This window comes from Crocodylus siamensis, chromosome 4, assembly GCF_052110815.1.
Source record: "Crocodylus siamensis isolate JL-2025a chromosome 4, ASM5211081v1, whole genome shotgun sequence".
NCBI lineage: Eukaryota > Metazoa > Chordata > Crocodylia > Crocodylidae > Crocodylus > Crocodylus siamensis.
Genome location: NC_143398.1, coordinates 147,320,160 through 147,333,317, shown reverse-complemented (window position 1 = coordinate 147,333,317; position 13,158 = coordinate 147,320,160). Strand labels below are relative to the sequence as shown.

At 47.5% G+C, this 13,158-nt stretch overlaps 1 protein-coding gene across 9 annotated transcripts in view; it reads left to right on the top strand.

Moving 5' to 3' along the window:
• LOC149866753 (rap1 GTPase-activating protein 1-like) overlaps positions 1-13,158 on the top strand; it is a 119,876-nt gene that overhangs the window by 22,252 nt on the left and 84,466 nt on the right. For 7 of the 9 annotated variants that reach the window (XR_016441945.1, XR_016441944.1, XM_090044111.1 and 4 more), the window contains exons 4-7: positions 4,466-4,575; positions 9,143-9,190; positions 11,012-11,050; positions 11,157-11,348. Coding sequence is in view for 6 of the 9 variants with exons in the window: in XM_090044111.1 (XP_089900237.1) it covers positions 4,552-4,575; positions 9,143-9,190; positions 11,012-11,050; positions 11,157-11,348 (303 nt within the window). In the remaining 3 variants the exon portion in view is untranslated. Of the gene's footprint in view, positions 1-4,465; positions 4,576-9,142; positions 9,191-11,011; positions 11,051-11,156; positions 11,349-13,158 lie in introns of those variants that run through there. The other 2 variants (XM_090044106.1, XM_090044112.1) reach the window with 2 other exon arrangements.

Genomic DNA, 13,158 nt, shown 5'->3' with positions numbered 1-13,158 from the left:
ACTCCTTGTGAGATCTGAGAGTAAAGCTAGATTATTTTTTATCTAAAATATCTGCACTAGGAGTAAAGTATTTGATAGGTAAACTCTGTCATTTCTGTCATAGATAATTCCATTGCATTCAATAATTTGCCTGCATGGGATTGTCAGTAATGCTTGAACAGGAAGAGACTCCAGTTTGCTCTGAGTTGGGCTGACTCTGGAGGGAGACAAGAAGTGAAAAGAAAAAAAAATTTCAATGTATCCAGTTACCCTTATTAACCTCCCCACCCCACTCAGCTGCCTTAATCTCTTCACTCCCTCCCCTGTGCAAATGAAGACAGTTTCAACAAACCATCTGCCTGCTTCTCCCAGAGCCATCTCTGCGTTACTTTCCTCAACCCTCCTTACAGATGGAGTATCCACCTTGAATTAGTCCACTAAGCTCCTATCCTCTCCACAGAGAGGTCCTTCCTATAGATCCACTTCTTCTGTGATGGGTAGAAGAAATTGACCTGTTAAAATAGGCAAGAGGAAACTGAGGTTGTCCTTTAAACATCACTTATATTATTATGTCATAGTCATTCATTGCTTTGAGCATTTTGGGGCACTCTGTCTGTCTTTTTGGACTGAGCATTTGAAAGCTTGATCTATGCCTCTCTGGGAGCGTCTACACGAGATTCTTAACGGTGAATTAGCATAGTTCACTCTGAAGAAATCATGTGTGTATATACATGTGCACATGCTTACTTCATAGTAAATCTCCCTAATCCTGAGTAAATTTGCTACCTGCAAATGCAAGTAGCACATTTACTCGGCAGTAGTAACAGCACTATAGTACTCATGTAGATGCCTGACTAGGAGCCAAATCTGGTCAGCTGCCCACTACAAGGTGGAAGATAGCTCCCTGCCCCCAGGAGCTGCCTGCTGCCAGGGTGGGCTCTACCACAGAAGCCCTGGTGGGGACTATGTCCTCCTGCCCCAGCAGCAGGGACATCCAAGGCCCCCCACTCCAAGATTATGATCAGGGAGCAGGGGTTGAGAGATCCTTATCTCCCAGCCTCCGCTTCACCATCACAATCAAGGAGCAGGGGACTGAGAGACCCTTACCTCCCAGCCTGAGCTCCACAGTTGCAAAGCTTGGGCTGGGGAGATCCTTATCTCCTTCAGCAGCTCTGCAGTTGGAAGACCCGTAGCTTTTTCAGCCTGAGCCCCACTAGGAGATATGGGTCCCCCAGCCCAAGACTCAGGCTGAGAGATATGCATCTCCTAGTGGTGGCCCCACGATCACGGAGCCAGTGCTGGGGATCTCCCTGCTGGTGGGGCCTGGGGAGCTGGTTCCCCATCCAGCTCCACAGAGAACAAACTCCCCAACCCCCACTCTGAGATTGCAATTGCAATCACAGGGCAGGGGCTGGGAGCTCCCTGCATGGCAACAGTTCCCTGCCCAATCTGGAGCTTGCTGGGACCTTCCCCTGACTGGGACAGTTCCCAGCAAGCCCCAGGCTGGGTGGGGAAGCACATGCAGCCTGGAGGTGGCTGGGGACTGTCCTGTTTTAGGCAGTCCCCAGCCAGCTCTGGACTACACATGCAGACTTCCCTGTGCAGCCCAGGGTTGGCCAGGAACTATCCCAGTCAGAGGCAGATCCCAGTCACATGCTGATCAAGGGATGGGGCTTGGAAAGAATTGCAGCCCCTGCTCTGATCTGCCATTGGGGCAGCTAGCAAGGAGTTATCTGCTAGCCGCCCCATCAGTAGATTGAGGCAAGGGGATGGGATATGCCCCTCCCCTGCAGCTCTTTCCAAGCCAGCGCCAACCAATCGGGGAGCCGGGGCTAAGAGCTCCCTGCTGCTGGGGCAGGGGGAAATTGTCTCTGTCCTAGCAGGAGGCAGTAGGTTAGTGCACAGTAAATCTAGGCTGGAGTAAATGCATGTGTAGATGCACCCTCTAAATAAAGTACCCAGAATATTTTGGGTGCTACAGGAAAATGTGTGTGTTTACACTATCTGAATTTGCACAAGGAAGAGTTTCAGGTGGGATAATCATACCCCATAGGGAACACTCATGCCCCCATTTGTGCCCATTGGAAGGGAAACTGTTTTGCAGGAATATTTTACCTGGAAGGTCTTGCAAATACTTGACACCTACAGGTGGATTCAGCAGCTGAAAGATTTGCTTTTGATACAGCACAGAGAATCTTATTTGGCTTTTCATGTTGCCCATAAACCATTTATCTTTCTTAGACTGAAGGATTTCCTTTGGTAGGTACAAGGCTCTTGTGAAGCTGAAGGACTTGGAAGTCCAAGGAGGAGTTCCTGGAGTCAGGTCCAAATTAAGGCAATTCAAGCTTCCAGGTCACCATGACATAAATCTCCCCCAGATCCATCATTGTGTCCCTGCCATTGCACCATCTCCCCACTTGCCACTTGGAGTGGCAGAGGCATTCTCACGTGGCAGAGGCAACCAACGTACAGCTCCATTTCCTCCCACAAAAATCACAACAGTGTTGGCAATAGGGGTTTTCACATATTTTATCCAAAAGCCAGGGTAGATTGCTAGGATAAGTGAGCTGAGCCCACACTGCAATCTTCTCAGGCTATACAGGGAGTCTTCTCTTGAGATGGGTGTTCTTAGGGCAGTAAATGCCTCATTGAATCACAGGGTACAATTTATCCCTTTCAGAGGTGTTTTTCAAGACTTAGAATTCTCTTCATCAGTTACACTGAGGACATATAGTTAGGCTGGTCTTCACATGAAAAGGACTAGAGACTTTGGGGCAGAATCCTGTTTACAGTCTTGTAACACCCATTTTTGGCACTCATAGTTTGTGGTCCTATTCCACAGGCTGGGTGGACACAAAAGGTGCCTGTAGAAGTGCCAGGAGGCTGCTCCAGCATGCTCTAATTACAGAACATCAGAGCTGACTCAATTAATCAAGTCTGCCGGATCATGCTAATTAGCATGCTCCAGCCAGCCTCCACATCTTGTGTATCAGTGGAACTGCAGCGTGTCAGAGCTCATTCACCAAGCTTTAGTTAAAGTGCCCCCACTGCCATTTTGAAGCACGGGGAGATTGGTACACGAGATGCTGCAGACACTTCAATTAGAGCAGCTCTCAGAGCCGCTCTAATTAAAGCACTCCCCCCGCCCCAAGCATGTGTAAAAATGCCCATAAGCATCTACATGGCTACTGGCTGCTACTGTTCCCTGGCTAAGCCTGTTCACAGATCTTACATGCATAAATCCCCAAACTGTGGGCCAGCTAGTAGAAGGTCCATTACATGTTATATCCCAAAAGCTGAGTGGCTAAGGCCCTTACCTATGCAGCAAGGGACCTAGGTTCTAGACTACTTCACATGCAAGACTTGAATTTGCATCTTGTCTGATTTTCTAGTCCACTACTCCATGGGTGACTAGTGCCACCTTAGTCAAGGGGGGCGTGTGCCTCCCCAGCGACCAGTCAGCTACCAGGTCCCCCTGCAGCCAAACTTGACGACCGGGGCAGGGACCCGAGCACGCCGACTGGGAAGTGGCTGTGGTGCTCCTGGGAGTGGTTGTGGCACTTCATCCAGTGCTCCCACTCCTTGGCCAGCGCCTGCAGGGGGGGCACCGGTGCTCCCACCTACCCCCCTGCCTGTCACCTAAGTGGAGAGCGCAGCCTGTCAGGGGGTGTAGCAGCGCTCTCGGAGGGCCACAGGCACCCCCGTGCACTCCCTATGCATAACTACTGCACTACGCTAACCAGTAGAGCCACAGATGTGGCATTATTCAGGCCCTCTCCAGCCTGCCTTTTGAAGCTGAACCACATTATTTTTCATTTATCATCTCTGGATAAAACAAATGGAAAACAGCCCAGAAGTTTCTGCTCCAAGGGGAGCAAAGATCAAGGTTAGAATGTCAGAGCCTCCACCCTCCAGAGCATCCATTTCTCCAAGCCATGCACCCTCTGCTCTGCTTAGTTCCTTCTGTCCTCAAATATATACCTCTCCAGGGGGTCTGTTTCAAAAGGAGCATTGGAGACATTACTTGGTAACTCCTAAGGTGTGGCCTAGTGGTTGGAACACTGTTTGGCACTAAACATATTTATGTCCCCTAACCACTGTGCTTCTAAGGCTAAAGTACAGGAGGGCCCTATTTCTCTTTCCTTTGCAGTCTAACTCCCCCAGTCATGGGTTCTTGCCAGGTAAAATTTGTGATGTACACTTGTTCGATGAAAGACCAATGCATGGGTTCAGCAACCAAGATCTTTATTGAGTGAGACATGTAGATCAAGTGCAGAAAACCAGTGCTTTATCTAAAACCATTCGTACTCGCACACACATATGCACAGGCCAATCCACTGGTGCTCAGGTGCAGTCATGAAGGCCAATCGCGGTGCCTCTGGACACAATGATCTTATGGGAGGCACACCAGTAATTGTCTCCTGACTTGATGTGGCTGGCATACAACGTCGTCGAGGCCTGGTCTTCACTGTCCTTTTATTCTTAGTTTAGGTAGACTTTGCTGCAGTGCCTCTGACAACCCGCTTAGCCAATCACCTTGTTGCTGTTGAGCTGACTCTGGTCACATACCTCATGGCTGAGATATGCAGATGGATGGTAAGGCTTAGACATGCGGATGGTAAGATGGATGGTAAGGAGTTACTTTGATTTACAACACCATGAGACAGGGGAGACAAGGTGTCTGCTTGCGCCTTACCTTCTTGTAGATGGTTTGTTTGTTCTTCTCAAGGCTGCTTTCTCAGTAGATTGGGTATGCTTCACTCACTCATGCATTCACCTAAAATTATTTTTTGATAATATTCTAAACACACTCACCCAGCATGTGTTTGTAGGGAACCATGAACATGCTGAGCCAGAATGCAGCCTCATGCAGATGCTAAGTACTTGCATATGTGACAGACTGCCAATGTGGGCTCACCAGATTGGCTTGAGATACTTACCCTGGGCTAGAAACTGTGCCGGTGAACTCTGAGAGACCCCAAGGGTGGAGGTGGAGAGCCCTGCCCTGTGGAAAAAGAGAAGCCAGTCGAAAGAAGGGGTTTTCAATCCCTTCATTCACATGGAAGAGGGACGGCCAGAGTTGGGAGCCCGCCACCCTGAGCCCTGGTTGTCCGGTTTGCAAGCCAGGGTGGGACTGCCGGAGGGGATAAAAGCAGCAGCCGAACTGGCGTGTGGGGGGGAGCTGCTGAAAGTGACTCCGGGGAATGATGCCAGAGGCCTAAGAAGAGCTGGGGTGAGCTGACCCAGTAGAGGGAGCAGAGAGACCCCTCTGAAGAGCCTCGAAGGCCCTGGGAGAAAAAGGCAGCGGCAGTCGGCCGTGCCTCTAGCCCTGCAGCAGAGAGGGAGCAGTGGCCAGGGCTTGGGGCAGAGAGCTGGTGCCCCAAGGCCCCATTGCAGTGTGCTGGATGTGCCGGGCATCCAGGAAGCTAGGGGTGGCAGTCAGCCCCCCACTCCACTGCAGAGAAGAGGCAGCAGCCAGGAGTGCAGACGGCATCCTTATCTGGAGCAGGGAGCTGGGCCGGTGAGTTGAGGAAACCCCTTCCCTTCCCTGGGGAAGCAGGACAGCAGCAGGCAAGGCACTGGGATCCTGAGGAGCGGCAGAGCGCCAGGACAAGTGTCCCCGGGAGCTCAGGGTGCAGGCTGGCACTCAGAGCAGGATTGGCGAGGCACGAGGCATGTGGGGTTGCCCGGCCAGTCATCTGGAGCAGGGGTTTAGAGCCATGACCCCTGGGAACTGCCTGTACTGTTGACCCTCTGCCACTGACTGCCCCAGAGGAGACTCAGTCCTGTCCCTTATTCTGCAGCTGATTGTCATCAGATGGAGTCCATGAGCTTTGTGCTTGGGTCATGCCGATTGCTGCAGGAGTCTACACTGTTGCTTGTTGCTTGCCTTTTTGGTTGCCACAGAGGGTCACCCTTCAGCCTCTTGGGGGGGGGGTTGGGGTTTGATACAATTTGATAGCTGCAGACCAGAAGAGCCTACACTGTTGCAGTCTTTTGCTTATTGGGAAGCCTGTTGGAGCTGCTGAGAGCCAGCACCTTGCTTTCTTGCTGTAGCATCTCAGCAGTGGCTGAAAGCTGCCAGTTATGCTACCCGTGGTTCTTGAGTCAAGGGTTGACTAATGCGTTCTGGTTTGTCTTGTGATTCTGGTTATGCCATTTAACGTCACTCATAAATAACTTTTCCTATTATTCTTATTTTGTAAATAAAGTGTAAAAAGTTAAATCAGTTAAGTGTTAGTCCTTCTTGGGACCACGGGCTGCTCTGTAGGGAGCAGGGGCCGGCTGGAAAGTAAACTTGTGCTGGCCGGAAGCCCTGCCCCACTCTCACCACACCATCCCTGATATTTGGGCAGGGGTGGCAACTATTGGGCTGCCACCTGGGTTACGCATAGAAGGTTATCTGCATGTGGAACAGTATTGCTGGGATTGCAGCTGGAAAACTGCCACTTGCCCCCATAGACTGAAATGGGATTCTTCCCTTTTGTTTGAAAGCTGAGGTTCTAAGTCTACTTCAGCAGCACAAAACTTAGGCATGGGGTGGTCTATGCCTTCATGTGGTCTTGCCTGAAGGCTATGCATAAAGCACACTATACTTCAGGGACTAGAAGGCACCATGCCGGTAGGAGTTAAATAGAATGCCACTGTACAACAACTCAGAACATCACTGTACTGGTAGCTATTGCTCCAGAGAAGAGTGGGATCTCTCCTTGAGCATCCCCACTGAACGCAGGCTTGGAAATGAACAGACTGGACTTCCACCACAATGAAGGAAATGATAAATATCCTGCTGTTTGTCATCCAATTCAGATCTGAAAAATGCCGGAGAAATGCAGGTCATAATTGTCATTGCTGTTTTACCTCCATTACCTGTGTAGTCATTTTATGCTATTACATCTTTTTCCTTCTTACACTTTCCCTCACATCCAATGTTTTATTTTACTCTACTCCTGAATAGAGTAGTCACCTTAAGTGCTCTCATATAGCTGTGCCCAAAATACAAATAGTATTCAAGAAGAGATAGATCTTTGTCACTTGACAGCTCATATTCTGGGTCAGTGATAATATCCCGTATCGCTATTTTCTTGCTCTTTCAAAATGAAGTATAATCAGCTCTCCAGGATTTCAAAAGTCTTTCAGTGGCTTGAAGAACTGACAGCTTCACTGGAGCATACCACAAAAGATGACTATGTTTCTCTTTCAGGAATGAAAACATTCCTGGAATCCTTTCATTTTCATAGTAGAGCTGATTTATTTTTGAACTGTCAAACTCTCCACAATATGCTTTATCTCTTTTTACCCATGTTTAGTTGTGCTATACAGTACCTGATCAGTACAGTTTGCTTGCAGCAAGTCTGGTTATGAGGCTTTCAGATTGCAAAATGAAATTTCTCCTTATTATTAAATGGTGGATGACTAGATGACTAGCCACCCCCTCCCAATGTTTTCATCTTTAAGCCATCTTCAGAATTGTGCCTATTACTATATCAGCTGTTTGTCCTGGATCTACCCCTCAGCAATGTCCTGGGTTGTGAAATATTTAGCCACATGGCTGCATTCCTTGATTCTAGCTTACTGTGGATGTTTCTATGCATTCAGGTGCTTTTCAAAGTGCCAGAATCTTTGTTTGTAACAGGGAATGACAATGGGCATGTGGTACATTTAGCCATTTTCAGTTTACACTACTAGTCAAGCTCTGAAACTCCTGCTAGCCACTCATCCTTAAAGGAACAGGCCCTTTTCTTTTCTGGAGTGTTTGTGGACATCTCTTTTATTTCAGTTCTTATATGCATAGACAGTCAGGTGCTTTGCTTTCTCCCTTGTTGCGATCAGCAGGTTAGACTGTGTCCTAGTGGGAAAAGGAGAAATCCAGCAATCTCCACTAAAGAGGGTCATTATAGTAGGGTGAGCCCAGGGCTGCTGGGTAGCTTAGAAGAAAGGAGCAGCAGACTGAGCTGTAGGGAAAGCCCTGGAAATTAGGCTGAGGAGCCAGAGTAGGGCAGGACCTTGAAGTTCAAGGTTGAAGGAGGACTACTTTGTTAGGAAAACAAACAAAAAAGCCCCACAACCTGCTGAAACTGGAAGGAGGGATACATGAGTATACCTAACATATTCAATGAGAACAGAGGACTCAAGGCCAGAAATTAAGACTGTCCAGATGATATAAGAACAGGTGGTAATCCTACTCTTGAGAATAGTGTGAACTGGATTTATTTATTCCATCTTTCTTTACAGAGGCATGGAGGGAACACAGGGGAAGATAACAGACATAGTTGGAGATATACTCTGAAGGTTGTCTTGCATCTCTGTGATACTGATTTAATGAGAAAAGAGATTCACGCCAATATGGGGACAGACTCTTTTTTTGGTTTCCTGTGTATCTCTGATACTTAGCTAATAATTGTGCCTGTTATCTTCAGGGCACAGATTCATTCCATTTCCTAGATGGAGGCAGGATGTTCCAGTCATCCCATAAGCAAAAAACTTATTGTCCCAAGCTTCAATGCCTAAAACAAATTTGGCTGCTTCTGTTAATGGAAGCAATGAGCATTTTAGGAATCATTGGGAACATCTACACCTCACCGTATGGTGAAATTGCTACAGCGCCATGCTTCAGTACTTCCTAAAGGAAGTACTAAAGCATGGTGTAGTATGGGAGGTTACTGTGCCATGTGTGCAGTGCATGGGTAGATTTTGCCACTAAGTCACCATAGCAGCACTCTATACCTGGGGAGCGCACCACTGCAGCAATGTAGCTGGCAATCATGTGTGGACACATGTAATTACTACATCACCGGAGCGCGCCATAAGGTGATGCAGCACATCACTGTGTCACCATAGTGCAATGTGTAGATGCGCCCATTCTTTCTTTACTCTGTACTTGGTAATGGGGGGATGTTAACTTAAGCCCCAGTGTTTTGCCTTTAGCAGGAGAGTAGTCAACTTTTTTGCTTCCATATCACTCCATCTTCTCCAGCTCTTTCTTTGGCCCTCATCTTTAACTTTATCTAAAACAGGAAATTCAAGAAAGCACTGTGAAAGATCTCTCCAAAACACACATGTTGGAGTCATAAGACACAAAGAAGATATTCTGGGACATTTTGGGGATGAAATAGACATGACAAAATGTAGCATTTCACCATCTCTTCTTCTTTGTTTGCAGGGCAGTCGTCTTGATGAGCAAAGATGTTCACTTCCAGCTCCACTCAAGGTCAGCTTAAGCCCTTTTTGCCTTGTGTTTTGCTGAGAATATCAAACAATTTCTTGCACTCCACTTTGGTCCTGGCTTTCTCATTCTCTTTGAAAGGACAAGGCATCTAGTATGGTGGTTCGCAATATTTTTACCAGCAGTCCAGAATGACCCAGTCTAACAGCTGGGGTCTGAGGCCGTGGGATGAGTGAAGCTCCCACCTCTTGGCTGTGGTACAGGTGAAACTCCTCACTGCCCAGGTGGGATGCAGGCAAAACCTACTGCCATCAAAATGCAACTGAAGCCCCCGAGCTCTGTGGGTCATATCCGATGGATCTGTGAGCTGGATCCAATTTAGGGACCATAGGCTGCCCACCCCAGTCTAGCATTTGAAGCTCAAGAACTTGTGATGTTTTATACTTACTTCAAGCTGCTGGAGATGTGGCTTAACAGGGTAATATGATAAGACCAAAACAGAATGAAAACACCCTCTAAAAACTCAAGAAAATTCAATCAGTTGATTTAATATTATTAATAATATCTTAACACTGGTATGAGGTTTACTTGATTTTAATTTAGTTTAAAGATGTAATAATATTTATAAAATGGAAACTAATACCAAGTTATATTACCTTTAGTAATAATTTCTTTCTGTGCCCTTTGAGGGCCTTGGTAAATACCAGCTGGTCAACCTGAAGCCTGACCATCTCCTTGCAATAAATCTGGTTTCTGTAAAGCTGAAGTAGAAGGCGGGGGTAGATTTCCACCTTATTTCCAATAACAAGATTAGGTTTTTATATAGCTATAGATATATACGATAAGCTTTGGCCAACATAGTGTTTTCCCCGGCCTCCTAGCTCCTACAGTTATGAATCACGAGAGAATATACAATGTGCCATGATACTTTGGGAAAGCATTTCTGGCAGGTATCTACCTCCACTGTTAATGGCATAAAGCCCCTATAGTCTCAGTGTAGTTATTTATTTGTAATGATATTGGGAAAAGTGAAGCTTATATGCCCTGTCCTGGAGTTTAATAAGTGATTGAAACCACATCAACTGAAAAAAGTTCTCCCTCATCTACAATCCAGTGCCATTTCAGTCAGTGTCAGACCTGTGTAAGTTGAACCCTTTCTGTTTTTAGCCAATGGGGGCTGATACCTTCACATTATTCCTATATACAGGAGCATGGCAACTCTCTTCCTCTCCGTTTTGAGTGGGAATTGGGATTCAAGGTGGTATGGCCACACATTGGCCCACCACTAGATTACTTTGATTGATGTAGCCTGACCTAATGGGTCTGAAGTCATGGGTGACTGGGGCCTCCTGAGATTGGGGGGGGGGCACAGTTTGTGGGCGGTAGCGTCGGCAGTGGGATGTTGAGTGGTGACCGCCCAGAGAAGCAGGCAGCAGTGTCGGCAGTGGGGTCGGGGGGAGGTGGCGAGGGGTGACCACCCGCAGAAGCTGGCGGCAGCAGCGGGGTGGCGAGCGGCAACCTCCCACAGAAGCTGGTGGTGACAGGGTGGCGAGTGGTGACTGCCTTCAGAAGGCGGTGGCGGGGTTCAGGGGGTGGTGACCAGTGACTGCCAACAGAAGCCAGAGGCAGCAGTGTCCAGTCACAGGGGGGAGGGCATGTGTCCCCCCCACCAGTCTCCTATACCTGAAGTTTTTGTGTTTTAATATTGACAACTGGGAAAGGCACCAAAACCTAAAATATTCTAAAGAAATGAGGGGTTAAGGTGGGGGCATGTGGGAAGAAGCAGGAATAGTAGACACCTAGGCTAGATTCCTAAGTGAGCATGGCACCTTAAGGGCCTCCCCACATCTTGGTTTGTACTTTCAGAGGGAAGAGGAGTATATTCCATACCCCAGCATCCATGAGGTGAGTCACAGCCAGCCCCCTACTGCTTCTCTGTTCTCTTTCTCCCTCCCTTTCAGTTTATTGGCTTCACAGAGTACATAAGCACAGATCCTGTTTGTCTGTACAGGTGTTACAGAAAGGTTGGCCCTACCCCCTTATTATCTTACCCCAGTTTGGGGGTTACTGGATTGAAGGGACCACCCACAGTTTCTCCAGCTTGACCCAGGCTCCGTCTGATCTGCCATCCCCTTGCAGTGGTAAAGTGAAGTTGGAGTGTGACCCCACAGCGAAGCTGTATCGCAAATACTTCCTTGGGAAGGTAAGGGGGACCTCCATCACCTCTCTACCCACCCTACCCTCCTGGCTAAACCAGACCTCAAGTCCTCCCTGAAGGATTTAGGGGTAACTGCACTTTTTTATGGATCCCAGTCCCCAGCGGCCAAAAATGAATAAATAAGATGTTTCCCATTATTCAGCAAGCAATTTGTTACATCAGATGTGTTCTTTGTGGTCTGTGCACTGTTCTTCCTGTGTGCTCTAGAAAAGACATGTTTCAGATATAATAAAGGAGATACTTTGTCACTTGTGTAGGCACAGACATAGACCTTTGGATGTGGAAGAAAAAGAAATGTAAATCATACAGAGATAAAATGCTGTTTAACCCATGTTAGTCAGGAGTGAAGTGCTGAAGTCAGATCAGCACAAATGGCCTAAGCATCCATCAGGAGCAGACCTGGGGAGGGGGACCACTCCTGCCCATCACTGCTGCTCCCATTCCAGCTGAACCCAGCCCCCATGAAGCCTGGCTGGTTTGAACAGGAGTAGCTGTGAAGCTTTCTCCACCTTGGGACAGCATGGAAAGTAGCAGCAGCATGTGTGGGAGCAGGGGGAGGGGAGGGGACTCTGAGCACAGAGGGGAAGGGAGGGAATTTTTACCTGCTTTGGGGACTTTAAAAAAGGCCCCAGAAGTTCCTGAAGTGTGGCCCAGTCTGAAAGGTGCAGACATGGCCCTACATTCCTTCTGGATCCATCCCTACCTACTTCTCAGGAGAGCAACCCACTTACCAGGCTACAGGCTAAAATGAGCACTTTTCATTTCTCCCATTAGGTCAATATTCAGGAAACAATGCAAGATTTATGAGATGAGGAAGACAACAGCTAAATGGGGCATGGCTTTGTAGTCTGGTAATGAGTGCACTCCCCTGGGGAGATTTGAGTTCTGGGTTAGGTCTTTGCTCCCACCACTTCATGCATTTTACTCAATGGCTTTCTAATCTCCTCTTTTCTCTTTCTGGCATAAAAAAATCTTGCATTCCTTGCTGCACAGAATCCCAGATTCAAAACTAAGGGCAAAGAATCCTTTCATTCCAGTTTATAGCCAAATGGTTAAAGTGCTCTCCTAAGAAATAGGGGTTTGAGCCCCCCCAGGTGAGAATGAAATTGAATCAGTGTTCTTCTTCCTTGGTGAGTGCTACAGCCACTAAGTCACTTGTATATGGGGAGATAATTAAGGCACCTAAGTCTAGGCAGGAATTTCAGGCTGTGAATTCATTTAACTTAAGTGCCTAACTTTAAGCTGCATAAAGTCTTCCAACTCTGGAAAAGAGGTGGGATTTCAAACACACACCCCTCTGCAGTGTCGCATATTGGCAGCTACTCAGAGTGTTGTTTTCTGAGATGCCTAGTTCTCACTACAGGGGTGTAGGTTGTAGCCATGTTGGTCTAAGGACATGAGCAGACAAGTTTCTTTGCGTACATCTGATATCTTTTATTAGACCAACTCAAATAGTTGGAAAAATTCTTCTTAGCAAGCTTTTGGGTTTAAAAACCCTTTGTCAGGCTGAGGAAGCATCTGCAGTTGGTCTGTGCTCTTCCTGGATAGAATGAATAGCAAAGAAGCCAGAGGCTGGTATGCATGCAAGAAAATATGCAGTCAGTAAATATGTAAACCAAGGAGTCAGTAGGTGAGAGACAGGCTGGCGGTGTGGCCCTCCAGCGGGGAGAGTGGGGGCAAAGAATGTAGCTGGTAAATAGTGGAAAGGTACCTGGGGATTCAGGTGTTAGGAAGGTTATAATGTGTCATAATTCCAATGTCTATATTTACTCCATGATTTTTTGTATCCTGGAAG